Source organism: Colobus angolensis, unplaced genomic scaffold, assembly GCF_000951035.1.
Source record: "Colobus angolensis palliatus isolate OR3802 unplaced genomic scaffold, Cang.pa_1.0 Scaffold153, whole genome shotgun sequence".
NCBI lineage: Eukaryota > Metazoa > Chordata > Mammalia > Primates > Cercopithecidae > Colobus > Colobus angolensis.
In genome coordinates, this window is record NW_012114633.1 from 2,745,063 (window position 1) to 2,757,152 (window position 12,090).

Sequence of the window (12,090 nt, forward strand, 5' to 3'; positions counted from 1 at the left end):
TGATGCAAGAATACAAAAAAAAAAAAAAAAAAAATCAGCTATGAAATAGTCTTTTTATTTTTTGAAAACACATTTATTTTCCAAGCACTTATTGTGTACATTAGACTCTGCGAATATAAAGATGAAGGACACATTATCTCTGCCTTGAAGAAACCCAGAGTATACTGTGAAGCACAGACCACTACACAAATAAGTACAATAAGAAGTTGAAGTTATTGTGACAGAATAGGGATAAAAATGGAAAGGAAAGGTCATTCTATCTGAAGGAAAAGATAACAGAAAACACTTAATCTTATTCTGGGCTGAGTTTTAAAGATGATGTGTCAACCAGATAGATGAGAAGAAAAGTAGTAAATGTCAAAGTTTATACACACACATAAAGTATATATGTTATATGGAGAAAATATTGTGTCTATACACACATATATACACACATGAACTTAAGCAGACTATGTCTACAGTACTTACTATAAAGATAAAAATGTTTAATGCCAAACATCAAACCAAAACGATGTTCAAAGCAAGAATTCTTCCAACACTCATCTAATTGTTTTCTATGCTAGCTGAGAATTGCTTTAAGTTCTTGTTATTTCTACAAAATTATTTTCTTTTAAAAAAGCCTATAAAAATGTTTTTTAAAAGTTATATTTAAAACCTAGTTTTATTTCTTAATTAAAAAACAAACTGCCTTTCAAATGCAAAGACTTTATGCTTTCACTGCTTAAATTCTGACATTTTTCTAAAAGTCACCTCATACTGTAGTTCCAAAGCTCAAACATGTTCAAGTTCAATACAAATATACCCCTAACACAATAAACATGGTCTACTTTCACAAAAGAGCTACGTGTTGCTAACACCTCAATGTTTTTGATACTGCTTTCAGGGAGTGTATCACATTTGCTGCAAACTATTACCAAATTTATCTCTAACGACTAGCAACATGTCACACACACACCGAGAAAGAACAACGCGGGCTTTGTACCTCATGGAGCGTGAGATGTTTCCCATCCTTCCTCTTTGAGTCAAATCTGCCATATATTGCACTGTATTTCCGAATTTCCTCCTCTTTGTGTGGATCATCATCGTTCATCTCAAAGATGTGACCTATCATTTTGGCCAACTTCTTATTGGTTTTTAGCAGCTCTTTCACTTCGTTCAAGTCACTTTTCGGCAGTGTGGGGGCCATCCGCTCCACACACTCGGCCACAGAGAGCGCAGCGGCAGCATCCAGCGCCTCGCTGCTCTCCTTTGGGGACGCGGGGGAGCCCAGGTCTGCTGGAGACAGGCTGTGCTCGCTCTCAGTGGCATGGTGGCCTTGCCAGAGTCTGGACTCACCAACACTCTGCAGTGCTAGGCTCCCGACCACATCTGACTTCCCCTGTCCCAAGCTCTGCACACAGGTGGTAGCAGCACATTTGGGGATTTTTAAATGAGGTTCCCGGGCATTGCTACTCCTTTCATAACTACTGCAGGATATTCCCAGCCATGTCGGTGATCCCTCTGGTAATTTATAGATGGGTATGCTACTGACAGGAAGGGAAGTCAGCGGCTGATTGAAAAGCCCAGGGTTTGTGACCCAGTCTCTCAAAGCCTTCTGCAGCCTTCTAACATGAAGGGGCTTGCTAGCCATGCCCACGAGTGCCATGATTTCCAAAAACTCCTCTTCTCCTGCTTCACAGAGTTGCTGGACATTATCATCACCTTGTTGGATAAAGGCATCAAAATAAGAAAGTAGATTGGCTTTTTGTAATATTCTATACAGCTGCAACTCCCCCAGGGTCCTGGGTAAGGCCGCAGCCATTCCTCTGGATGGGTTTAACCTGCCAAAAAAAAAAAAAAAAAAAAAGTAAAAACTCATCATACTTGCTTCAAACTTCTTACACCAAATAGGTTAGACTACAGGTTTTAAGAACAAAAACAAGAAGCATCTGCATCGTGACTGCCTGTGAAGGCAGCATTCTCTCTACATACTTTATCTCTTTCTGCACTCCTAACAATCTTATAGGTCAGTAACTAAACTGACCTATTTCCCAAAAGAGAATAACTGGTAAGCAGGAATCTGGAGGTTCAAACCAAGGCTCAAACCAAGGGTTCCATGTCCCGTATTTTTGGCTATATACTTTGCTACTGCCAAGGTATGGATGCAGGTGGAGTGAAAGACAATCAAATTTAGCAGGAGGTAAGAAGCAGAGGATGCTACCATTTGCTGAATACTTATTTTGTGCCAGGCAATACAATAAACACTTTACATTACACATGTCTTAATTCTCACAAGGGCCCTGTGACACAGGTACAGTTATTCCCATTTTATAGAGAAAAAATGAGCAAGATGAGTCTGGCAGGCAGAGGAAGATAGCTTTCAGTATGAATTGGAGGTGAGAAATAGAAGGTGGTATATTCAGGAATCAAGAAAGAAGAGGTAGAGAAAAGTCAAACAAGTAAGTGACAAGACTCGGTGATCACTTAGATCTAAGTGAGGAAGGAAGTTACCTTTTATTGACATTTATTGATGAAGAAAACAGTTACCGTTTATTTGCACTCTGTGGTTTAAGGAGAGTTACAGGTAACTATGAGATTACATCTGAGAGTTCAGAAATCTAACAGGCATTAGGGACACAGAAAAATAAGGATGATGGGATTCCCTTTCAAACACATGGCACTCGCACATGGCACAGGGTAGAATGCTTATGTAGAACGGCCCTGCATGCAAAATAATAGACTAGAATCTAACTATGTATCAGGGAGAGGGCTGTAGGATAAAATAAGGAGGGTGGGTGATCCCTCCAAAGCAGCAGCAGAAAGCCTAAGACAGAGCCAAAGAAGAAACACACTTTTAGAGCTCAAGCAAGACAAAGAAGTCTGTTTTTAAAGAGACAGAACAAGACTCAGCAAAGTACTTCTTGACCTCTTAGCAGCCTTTAAAAGTTGTTCACAGTTGCCTGGAGACCTCCCACATACAAAGAGGAGTTGGCCAAGTACTTCCATTTAAGAGAAACAAATAAACTTGTAATCAAATGCACCCTTAGGATTAAAAGTACCCTGTAGCCCTCTACGGAGAAAATAACAGAAGGCTAAAAGAACATGTGCATCAGAGAAAAATGGAAGACCCACTCTCAACTCTGACAGTATGCAGTAATAGTTAACTGGGACATCCCTGGAAGCCAAGAAGTCACCGAACTTGGGACTTTTGTTTTTTGCCACCAATCAGAATGCTACACAAAATTCTAGTCTCAGCCACTCCAAGCCAGGAGAATGGGTGTCCCTACCACTCTAAGCACTGACTACTGGAAGCCCCATCTCCTGGAACCTGTGTGTCATCCACAATCTGTTTTGACTTCCTCAAATTTTGTCTCTTTCTTTGCAAGGGTGAGTATGAGCATAACCAGGTTACCTGATGACTTCCCAAAAGACAACAAAGGCTGAATTAGGGCCCAGTAGCTTCTACTAACACCCAGGAAATCACTTGGGGTGCTTTTGAAAAATACAGTTTCCCCGGTGCCTGAGATGCATCTCAGGAGACTCCTATGATTAGGCAAATCTGACAAACTGCACAAGATTCCTACTTAATAAATCCTTCAGGCACCACAAACTCCTACAGGTCCTGTGATGATCCAGGTAATTCTTTAGGTCAACCTTCACATTCACGCCACCTCAGTCCTCTGGATAAAAAAAAGTTCTTGCATCTTCTAAATCACCTAAAGGAGGCTCTGCGTGTCCTTCCACTCCAGGGAGAGTCTATCACCCACCTGGGCACTAACTCACAACAACAGAGCTTTCAGGAGTTACAGACCCAAGTTTAGGGCTATATTAAATTACACTATACCAAATAGAAGGGCTGCTATAAAGTGTTGGAGGTGGAAGAAAGGAACTTACTTTCCTATCATATACCTCATGCAATTCCTCCATAGGCTTTTGATGCAAGAATACAAAAAAAAAAAAAAAAGGACATGTATAATGTGTATATACATACACATGATCAAAATAGACTGTGGAAGACACACAAGTTCCAAGACATGGGGCTTCCCAGTAGTACACACACAGTCTTTTTTTTTTTTTATAAGAGGACTGTAACTTTGCAAGGTTTACAGGGTGATCAATTAACTCACCATATGTACTTCTCACATTATGGAATAGAGGAGAGATTACATGAGGACATCTAGAAAAATACTTTTTCATCTTTTTATGAGCAATAAGAAAAATATATATGTTAGACAAATACAAAAGAGAAACTTAAGAACGAAAACACCCAAGCTTATATTTTGTTCTTCTGAGATAAGGCAATGATTTTAGAAAACAATTTTCAAGTTTCATCCTTTCTCATCTTTACCGATTTAAAAAAATGAAATCCCCTAGTTCTTAAGAGAAAGCCCTCTGTATGGGTAAGAAGTAGTTATGAATATAATATCTCCATAAAGACTGATAGGACCAAGTGTATATTTCCAAAGCCAAGATAACAGATGCAAGATAACTAAGTAACCGATTCCGTCCCTGGAGGCTTTCTAGAGGCCCACACTTACTACTGGGAAAGGAGTATTCCTACTAAGCTTTTGCTTTAAGAGAATGTTTCAGTTTCCTTCCAAAGCATGCTGTGATAATTTAAACACCCACCCCTTCATACATTAACTTGATGTGATTTGAAAGAAAACTTTTACGAGATTTTCTGTTTTCACAAAATCTGTAACCATTAATGCTTCAACATGAAGGTCAAATAAGTCAAAAGAAAGATTCTACCTGTATCTCTCCAATCTGAAGTAAATATAAAATGGGTCCTTAACACGTTACATACAGGTAGCTTATAGTATTGTAAATCTACTCAGCTGAAAACTGTTACCTGACCTTTTCAAGATATCCTGGAACGACCACTCTGAGTCTGACTTTTCAACGAATTTCAGTTAAGACAAACCAGTTAACTGCATTCAAAAGTTAACTCTGAGGCCTTGCTGCCAATGTACAGCAAACTTCTACTTCCACCAGCTTAAATGTTCCTCCCCCTGCTCAGTCCAATAAAAAAATCCCAATGATGTCAGGGGAAGAGGAATTAAACAATGCATTAAGACCATTTGTTGTTGTTATTCACTGATCTTTTACACAGTAATCATTTGTTACAAAACTTTTTTAAAAACTCACTTTGGCTCCTTACAGGGTAGCATCAGTCACCTGCCAGGTTCCAACTGTGCTAAGTGAAGTAAGGAGCTAGTCTGGCCCACAAAGTACTGGTCAACTGCTGTTTCGCTATAGAAAACAAAATTTCCCTAACAGTCTCCAAGCTGGGATGTGAGGATTTTTTGATAGGACAGAGGCCTTTGCCACTAGGGAAAAGAAGAACCATTCCTTCGAACCTGACTCAGACCAGCTTGTTTTCTGGGCTTACCATTCTATCAAAACTCTGGGCCTCTCTATCTCACTAATCTCTCAGCTACATGGTATCACTCCTTGAGATGCTCTTCGCCTTACTTTGGTAATGCTGTATTATTTGTTTTTCCTTCTTTTTCTCATTATATTCTAAGAATTCTCCAAATTTTTATATTGCATCTCTTTTCTATTGTGTGTCCATAATTTTCTTTTGATGATCTCACCCATTTCCAGGCTTTAATTATCACTACAGGCAGATGACCTCCAAATCTGTATTTGTAGCTTGGACCAGGGCCATGGAGTCACTCCAAGTGTTCTCAAATCCAAATGCACACAAAGCACTGACTGCTGAGTGAAAAAGATGCCTCTCACATACGTCTACTTTGCAAATGAAGGTAAACAGACACTTCTGTTATTTAGGAAAATAAAACTCACTTAAAAGTGTAACTGAAGTTTTGTTTTGTCTTTATATGTATTCTCAAAAAACAAATACTAAAAGTAGTCATGAATATTTGCAATTTTTTTATTTAAAAAGCTATCCTCACACCTGAAAAGTTCAGAACCATCAGCCCAAATTATTCTTCTAAACTGTAATTTGGCATTCCACCTGGGCATTGTCAACACCTCAAATCTGATGTGTCTGAAAGCAAGTACATTCTCTCATTTTCTTCCCCTCTTCCAGATTCCCAAGTCTACTTCTTTCCAATTCTCTTAGTTCTTTCAGTTGCACTGCGAGTCTTTCCGTTTCCTGGATTTAAGTAAGTTTGGATTCCGTTTTTGCTTTTGGTTCTTTCTTCCTCAAATCTACATGTCCTTAGGCTACACCACTTCTTTCTCTGCCTCAAAAGCACCAGATTCTAGTGTTCGTTGTTTCTTGCCCCAACTTTGAAAAAAGCTCCTTCACCTTCAATAGATCCCGCACTGCAATGCTAAGTTTACAAAGTTGCAAACTTCTCCACCAGTGCATAAAGAAATCCAAACTACTCATATAGGCATCCCAGACCCAAGCCTATCTCTTTCCAGCCTTTCTCTGTTCCTTAACATGCCCATATACTTGTTCCAAGCAGATACATTAGGCATTCCTCAAATATGCATTCCACTTCCCTGCTCCTGTGCCAGGTATCCTCTCCCCCTCCAACCTCCACAGCCTTTCCCAAAACGTCTTTCCCACTACCCCTGGCTGCAGCTGTCCTTGCCCTTCTCCCAACTCCACAACATTTTGTCTCTCTCTCTTATATTTTGAACTATTCAAATACACCATGAACTAAGCCAGTTCCGGGGAACAGAGGAAAGACAGTTCTTCATGGAGAGTCAGTTACCAGCAATGAGAAAGACACGCGGCAGAGACTTACACAATGTGTTACATGCTGTGCAGCTGTGAAGGAGTCATGGCACAAGGAAGGCAACCTGCCTGGCTCTGCAGAACAAGTCACTGTTAGGTTATAAGCACCCCGGGGGCAGAATTAGGTTTCATTACTCTTTTGTCCCCCTTTATTCCTAGCAAAGTTTCTATGATAAATAACATTTCTGGAAAGGTTGCTGTGCAATGAAACCCAATGTCTTGAGTCAGAATCTGATCAGCAACCTTTCATATTCCAAAACGGAGGCCTTCTGTGTAAACCGGTATCTCAATGAATTGCCAATCCAGTAACAGGGCATCCTGTTACTTTAGCTACAATCCTTTTCATTCTCTCATCCTTAATACTTGTTCTTTCTTAAAAAGCTATATGGTGCACTCCTATAATATGGCTATTCTCCCAAGAAAGCAAAAGATGCTCTCCCAATACAGGAACTACAAGTGGTTAGTGTTATACATCGTGGATCGAGTCCGGCCCCAACACCTGCCTTTTAAGAATTCAAGTTCAGTCATGAGATCCTAGGTCTTTGCTTCTCTGTTCCTATAAACACAGTGTAAGTCATCATCAAATATCTATCTCATTAATAATCCATATAGTCAAAGGGATTTATAATCACTGTTCTTGCATCTTCTCCCCTCCATGCTATGGGAATCATTATTATATACACATACACAAACATATATAGCAATACACATATGCACACGCTTCCAGGAGTGGGAAGAAACCAAGGGCAAAATCCCAGTAAGGCTTAACTTATTTATGCAGAAGACTAGAAATTCTCTCCCCCAACGCAGCCTGCAATTTTTACTTTAAAATTATCTGAGTCAATAGCAACCTCTTACAGACTTACAAAAAATGTGAAAAACCTTGGAAAGAGTTAAGAGCTCATGAGTCATTTACAGATTAAGGTAAATTAGTTCCACCAGATTGTTTTCCTCTTAACATCTAGACAAGATCTGATGCACGTTAATGAAATATTGAGATGAGAAATGGGGACAATGAAAATAGGAAATCTGAGGACAGAAAGACTACACTTAGAGCCTCTGAAGTAGTCCAAGTTTAGGAGAATATAGTTTGAAGGTATAGGGGCCTGGGAGAAGGGTGAAATGGATACACCAGAGGCTGAAACTGAAAAGGTTTATGAAAAGCAAGAATCTGACTTAGGGAAGGATGAGCCTCTATGTCAGGGGTGTCCAATCTTTTGGCTTCCCTGAGCCACACTGGAAGAAGAATTGTCTTGGGCCACACAAAAAATACACTAACAATAGCTGATGAGCTTTAAAAAAAAAATGGCAAAAAAGCCTCATAATGTTTTAAGAAAGTTTATGCATTTGCGTTGGGCCGCATTCAAAGCCCTCCTGGGCTGCGTGCAACCACAGGCCTCAGGTTGGACAAGCTTGCTCTATGCAATTAATTATTTTTGCTTTTATTCTCATCCTAGAACCCAGAACTCAAGCTAAAATGATTAAATGTAGTTCAGCTACATTTGCGAGGTTGGCCTAAGTACTGACTCCCATGTGTGTTTCAAGTTCCAAATGATTTACCTAGGCACATATTAGTAAGCGGTGTACCATATAAATCAAGACACTTTTGGATCTTAGCTATGACTTAAATATATACCTTCTAGTGAACTGAGGGTAATTTGGGAAACTTAAAATGTCATCTCTTACTGATTTGTTTCTAAACCCCGAATGAAGCTGGAAAAAAATTTTAGAGCCGGGCGCAGTGGCTCAGGCCTGTAATCTCAGCACTTTGGGAGGCCGAGGCGGGCGGATCACGAGGTCAGGAGATCGAGACCATCCTGGCTAACACCATGAAACCCGGTCTCTACTAAAAAATACAAAAAACTAGCTGGGCGTGGTGGCGGGCGCCTGTAGTCCCAGCTACTCGGGAGGCTGAGGCAGAAGAACGGCGTGAATCCGGGGGGCGGAGCTTGCAGCGAGCCGAGATCGCGCCACTGCACTCCAGCCTGGGGCACAGAGCAAGACTCCCTCTCCAAAAAAAAAAATTTTTAGAGACACCTTAAAATTTTAATAAAAATTTTCAGTGTAAGATTAAATTTATTTTCCAAAATTAGAAAAAAACTAAACCAGATTTATTTTGCTAAATAACTATGTATTCATTTAACTATAATAACAATACGCAAATACTAGCATTTCATATAATGGCTGGAAATCCTCAACCAACCTACCATCAAGTCATTTAACAAACATTAAGTACCCACTGCGTACAGAGTATGCAGGCAATATTTATAAGTTTTTTCACCTTTTCAGAAGTTTCTCTGTAAAATCATTAAATATACTATGCAAATTAATGGATCACCCCCTAAATACAATGTAGTAAGAAATGACAAACTCTTTGAAAGCTTAATGGTATGTTTTAGCTTTGCGAATTCTTACAAGACAAGGATCACTATTTTTTCCAAGCATCAACTTCTCAAATTTCCCACTTGTTCCATTATTAAGTTTAAGGAGTATATTCTACTGTTGTATGACTTATTGAACATGTCAGATCAGAAAGGGAATTTGCATTTAACATAGTAACTGTACCATTCTATTGTTGAAAAGGATAAAAGAAGCAGGTAAGATAAAAATAAATCCGAAGCAAAGGGGCTAACAACCTTCTACTATGCTCAAGTGGGTATTATTTATGCTATAATATGTTTAGCAAATTCCACCATGAAATATGCATAGATGGGTTGATTACACATTAGCATGATCTTAAACTGTTTAAAACATATTATAAAATGGTCACTTCCATCCAAAACACAGCTTTGCATTTAAAGGTAAATTTTACCAAGATTTCATTTCCAAAAATGCACATAAATAGCACTCACAAAAAACAACTCCAGGCTTGTTATAATGGAATAAATGAGTCCTAAGTCTTAGGCCAATGTAACCTGACATAACTTCGGAGGCTAAGGTGGGCTAATCCCTTGGCCCAGGAGTTTGGGGCCAACCTGGGCATAGCGAGACCCCATGTCTATATTTTCTTTAGAAACTGACATACTTCTGTTTTCATCCAACCTGAACTTTAAATATTTAAAGTTCAGTAACAAATTCGTCAAAGATGTCCCCCACTTTATAATTTTTTCTTTCAAAGAAGCATCCACAGTGCAAACCCCCTAAATATTTAATAAACCAATAGGTTCTTAGCTATAGCGTGATGAAAATACCTAATGTTTTCACTGTTTCTCTAAGGAGAATAAACATCTATTAACTTTCTCATATGACAGTGGATGTTATTTGCCACTTACAAAAAAGAGATTGCTCAATTGAATTAATAATTTTGAAATAAGATGAGATAAAGTATTTATTAGATAGACCAAGTTATTTACTAGACATATAAGCTTACTAAACGTCCTTGTAACAGCCATAGTAATCCTAAGAATTTGTCATTTGAATTACATTCATAATTAGCAGGCAGAATAAAATAAAAATCTACAGTGCCTCAATGTTTTCATTATTACTATTATTACTGATACCTTCACAAGTAACAAGAGACCATCAGAGCCAAGAAAAAAAAACATTTTAAATAGCAAAATGGCATATTAACTTTAGTGCAAAATGGCAAAAACAATAAAATTGAAACAAGAATGCTTCTTCCAGAAGTTCCTTGAAATTTTCTTTCAAGACCTAATGTTCCAATATGTAATACCAAATCAGGGATAAAAAAGGCTGACCTAGCCAGCCATCTACAAAGTCTCATGAAAACCCTTATTTGTATGTTAATACCGATGACAAAATATAGTATTTTTAAAAATGAAAGGATCATATTAAATGTCTCAAAGGACACAAATATGGAGGAGAAAAAGATAGCCTTTCATCTAAGAGCCACTTTTACTGGCACTCAGATTAGATCAGAAGCAGCTCTTTCAGGTCTTCAGGAAAAGCTCAATCTCCACCCAAAACAAAAAAAGCAAATCCTATGCATCCTCTCTTCTCATACTTCTTATAACACATACACACAGATTATGAAATATCATAATTGAGTATGTTGTTCAGGGAAAAATTTTCAAAACAGTGAAAACCTAGGAAGGTAAGTCATTGCGTGAATACTTTAACAACAGCTAAGCATTTCCTACGTGACTAACCTATTTTAAATTCGCTTCCTCTGTTCCTATGCAATCTCATATTATCTATTAAAACTGCCAAAATATTTTTAAACAAGATCTGAGAATTCCTCTTTCAGCTTCTGATCTTTGCACTCCTTGAGTTGGCAGACATGTCACTGGCAAACCAACTGGTAGTGACAAGTTACTCCAAATCGACTCTTTCAGATGAAATTTTAAATTAACAGCCATCCCAAAATTTTCGGTGCCTCCCGAATCTCAGGAAGCGAGGGGTAAGTACATGCAACTCTACGATTCCTCCCGATCACTTGCTGCAAAACTTGGTCTGCAGAATCTACAAATGCATATTCCATCTCAACTATCCCTTTCCCCAAGATCCTTCAACATTCAGGCTTATCAGAAGTGTTGTTTCCTATCTCAAGCTTTGGAAACTCTGAGCTTGCAGACCACAAAGATTGGATAGTATTTTCAGTGATTCTCCATGATAAGGTCACACACACACCTCTGCATCCAAGGCTTGTGCGTCCCACATGTTTGCTAATTCCTCATCGGCCTCAGAGGCACAAAGAGTTTCTCGCTTCCCTGCACCTCAGTGCCAAGTTTCTGTAAGCCACTTCCATGCAAAACTCTCCTTCCGCTTTTAAAAACTACATTCATAAGGGGACGATACCCAAGAAGAAAATCGAGACGGTAAGTGCAGCACTTTTATAAAGTAAACAAACAAAAAGACCGCCCTGACAAAGGCGACTGCAAAACTCTGGGGCTGGCGCTCACAACCCACATCGCACACCCCCACCGCGCCCCACGGTTCCTCCGAGCGCCGCGAGACGCCCCCAGCCCCCTTGGCAGAACGGACTCGGCACCCCAAGCTTTCTCGGAGGGAAAATGCACGAGTCAGGGCCGCGCTCCCCGCGGCCCTGGCACACCGAATGTCTCCGGGAATCGCCCACACGAGCCCGGGGCCGCCCTCTCCTTCCGGCGGCGGCCGCGCGGAGCCCACTCCCCGGACACCGCCCCCAAAGTGCCCGCGCGGCCCCGCGACTCCGCCGCCCCAAGTTCGCCCGCGGCCGCTCTGCCGCGAAAGCGTCCCGCACTTGACGGACCGGGAGTGGCGACCGTCCGCTCCGGTACGTACTCAGCCAGCGGCTGCAGCGGTCTTGGCGCGCTCTCCCCGAGGACTGCTCAGCCCCAACTCCGAAGCGACGGCCCCCGGCTGTCCCTCCTCTGGCGGCTGCAGGAGCCGGGACGCCCCCGCTCCCATCGAGGGGGGGAGGGAAGGTGGTGGGCGCGCTCTCTCTGCTCCCCCCG

General features: G+C 40.5%; 1 protein-coding gene across 5 annotated transcripts in view; it reads right to left on the bottom strand.

The window, feature by feature from the left end:
- The window catches only part of NAB1 (NGFI-A binding protein 1 (EGR1 binding protein 1)), a 42,168-nt gene extending 30,079 nt beyond the window's left edge, over positions 1-12,089 (bottom strand). For 3 of the 5 annotated variants that reach the window (XM_011936438.1, XM_011936433.1, XM_011936437.1), the window contains exon 1: positions 983-1,962. In XM_011936438.1, coding sequence (XP_011791828.1) covers positions 983-1,861 — 879 coding nt within the window. In that variant the 5' untranslated portion in view covers positions 1,862-1,962. Of the gene's footprint in view, positions 1-982; positions 1,963-11,284; positions 11,420-11,917 lie in introns of those variants that run through there. The other 2 variants (XM_011936435.1, XM_011936436.1) reach the window with 2 other exon arrangements.
- Between the last annotated feature and the right edge of the window lies 1 nt (position 12,090).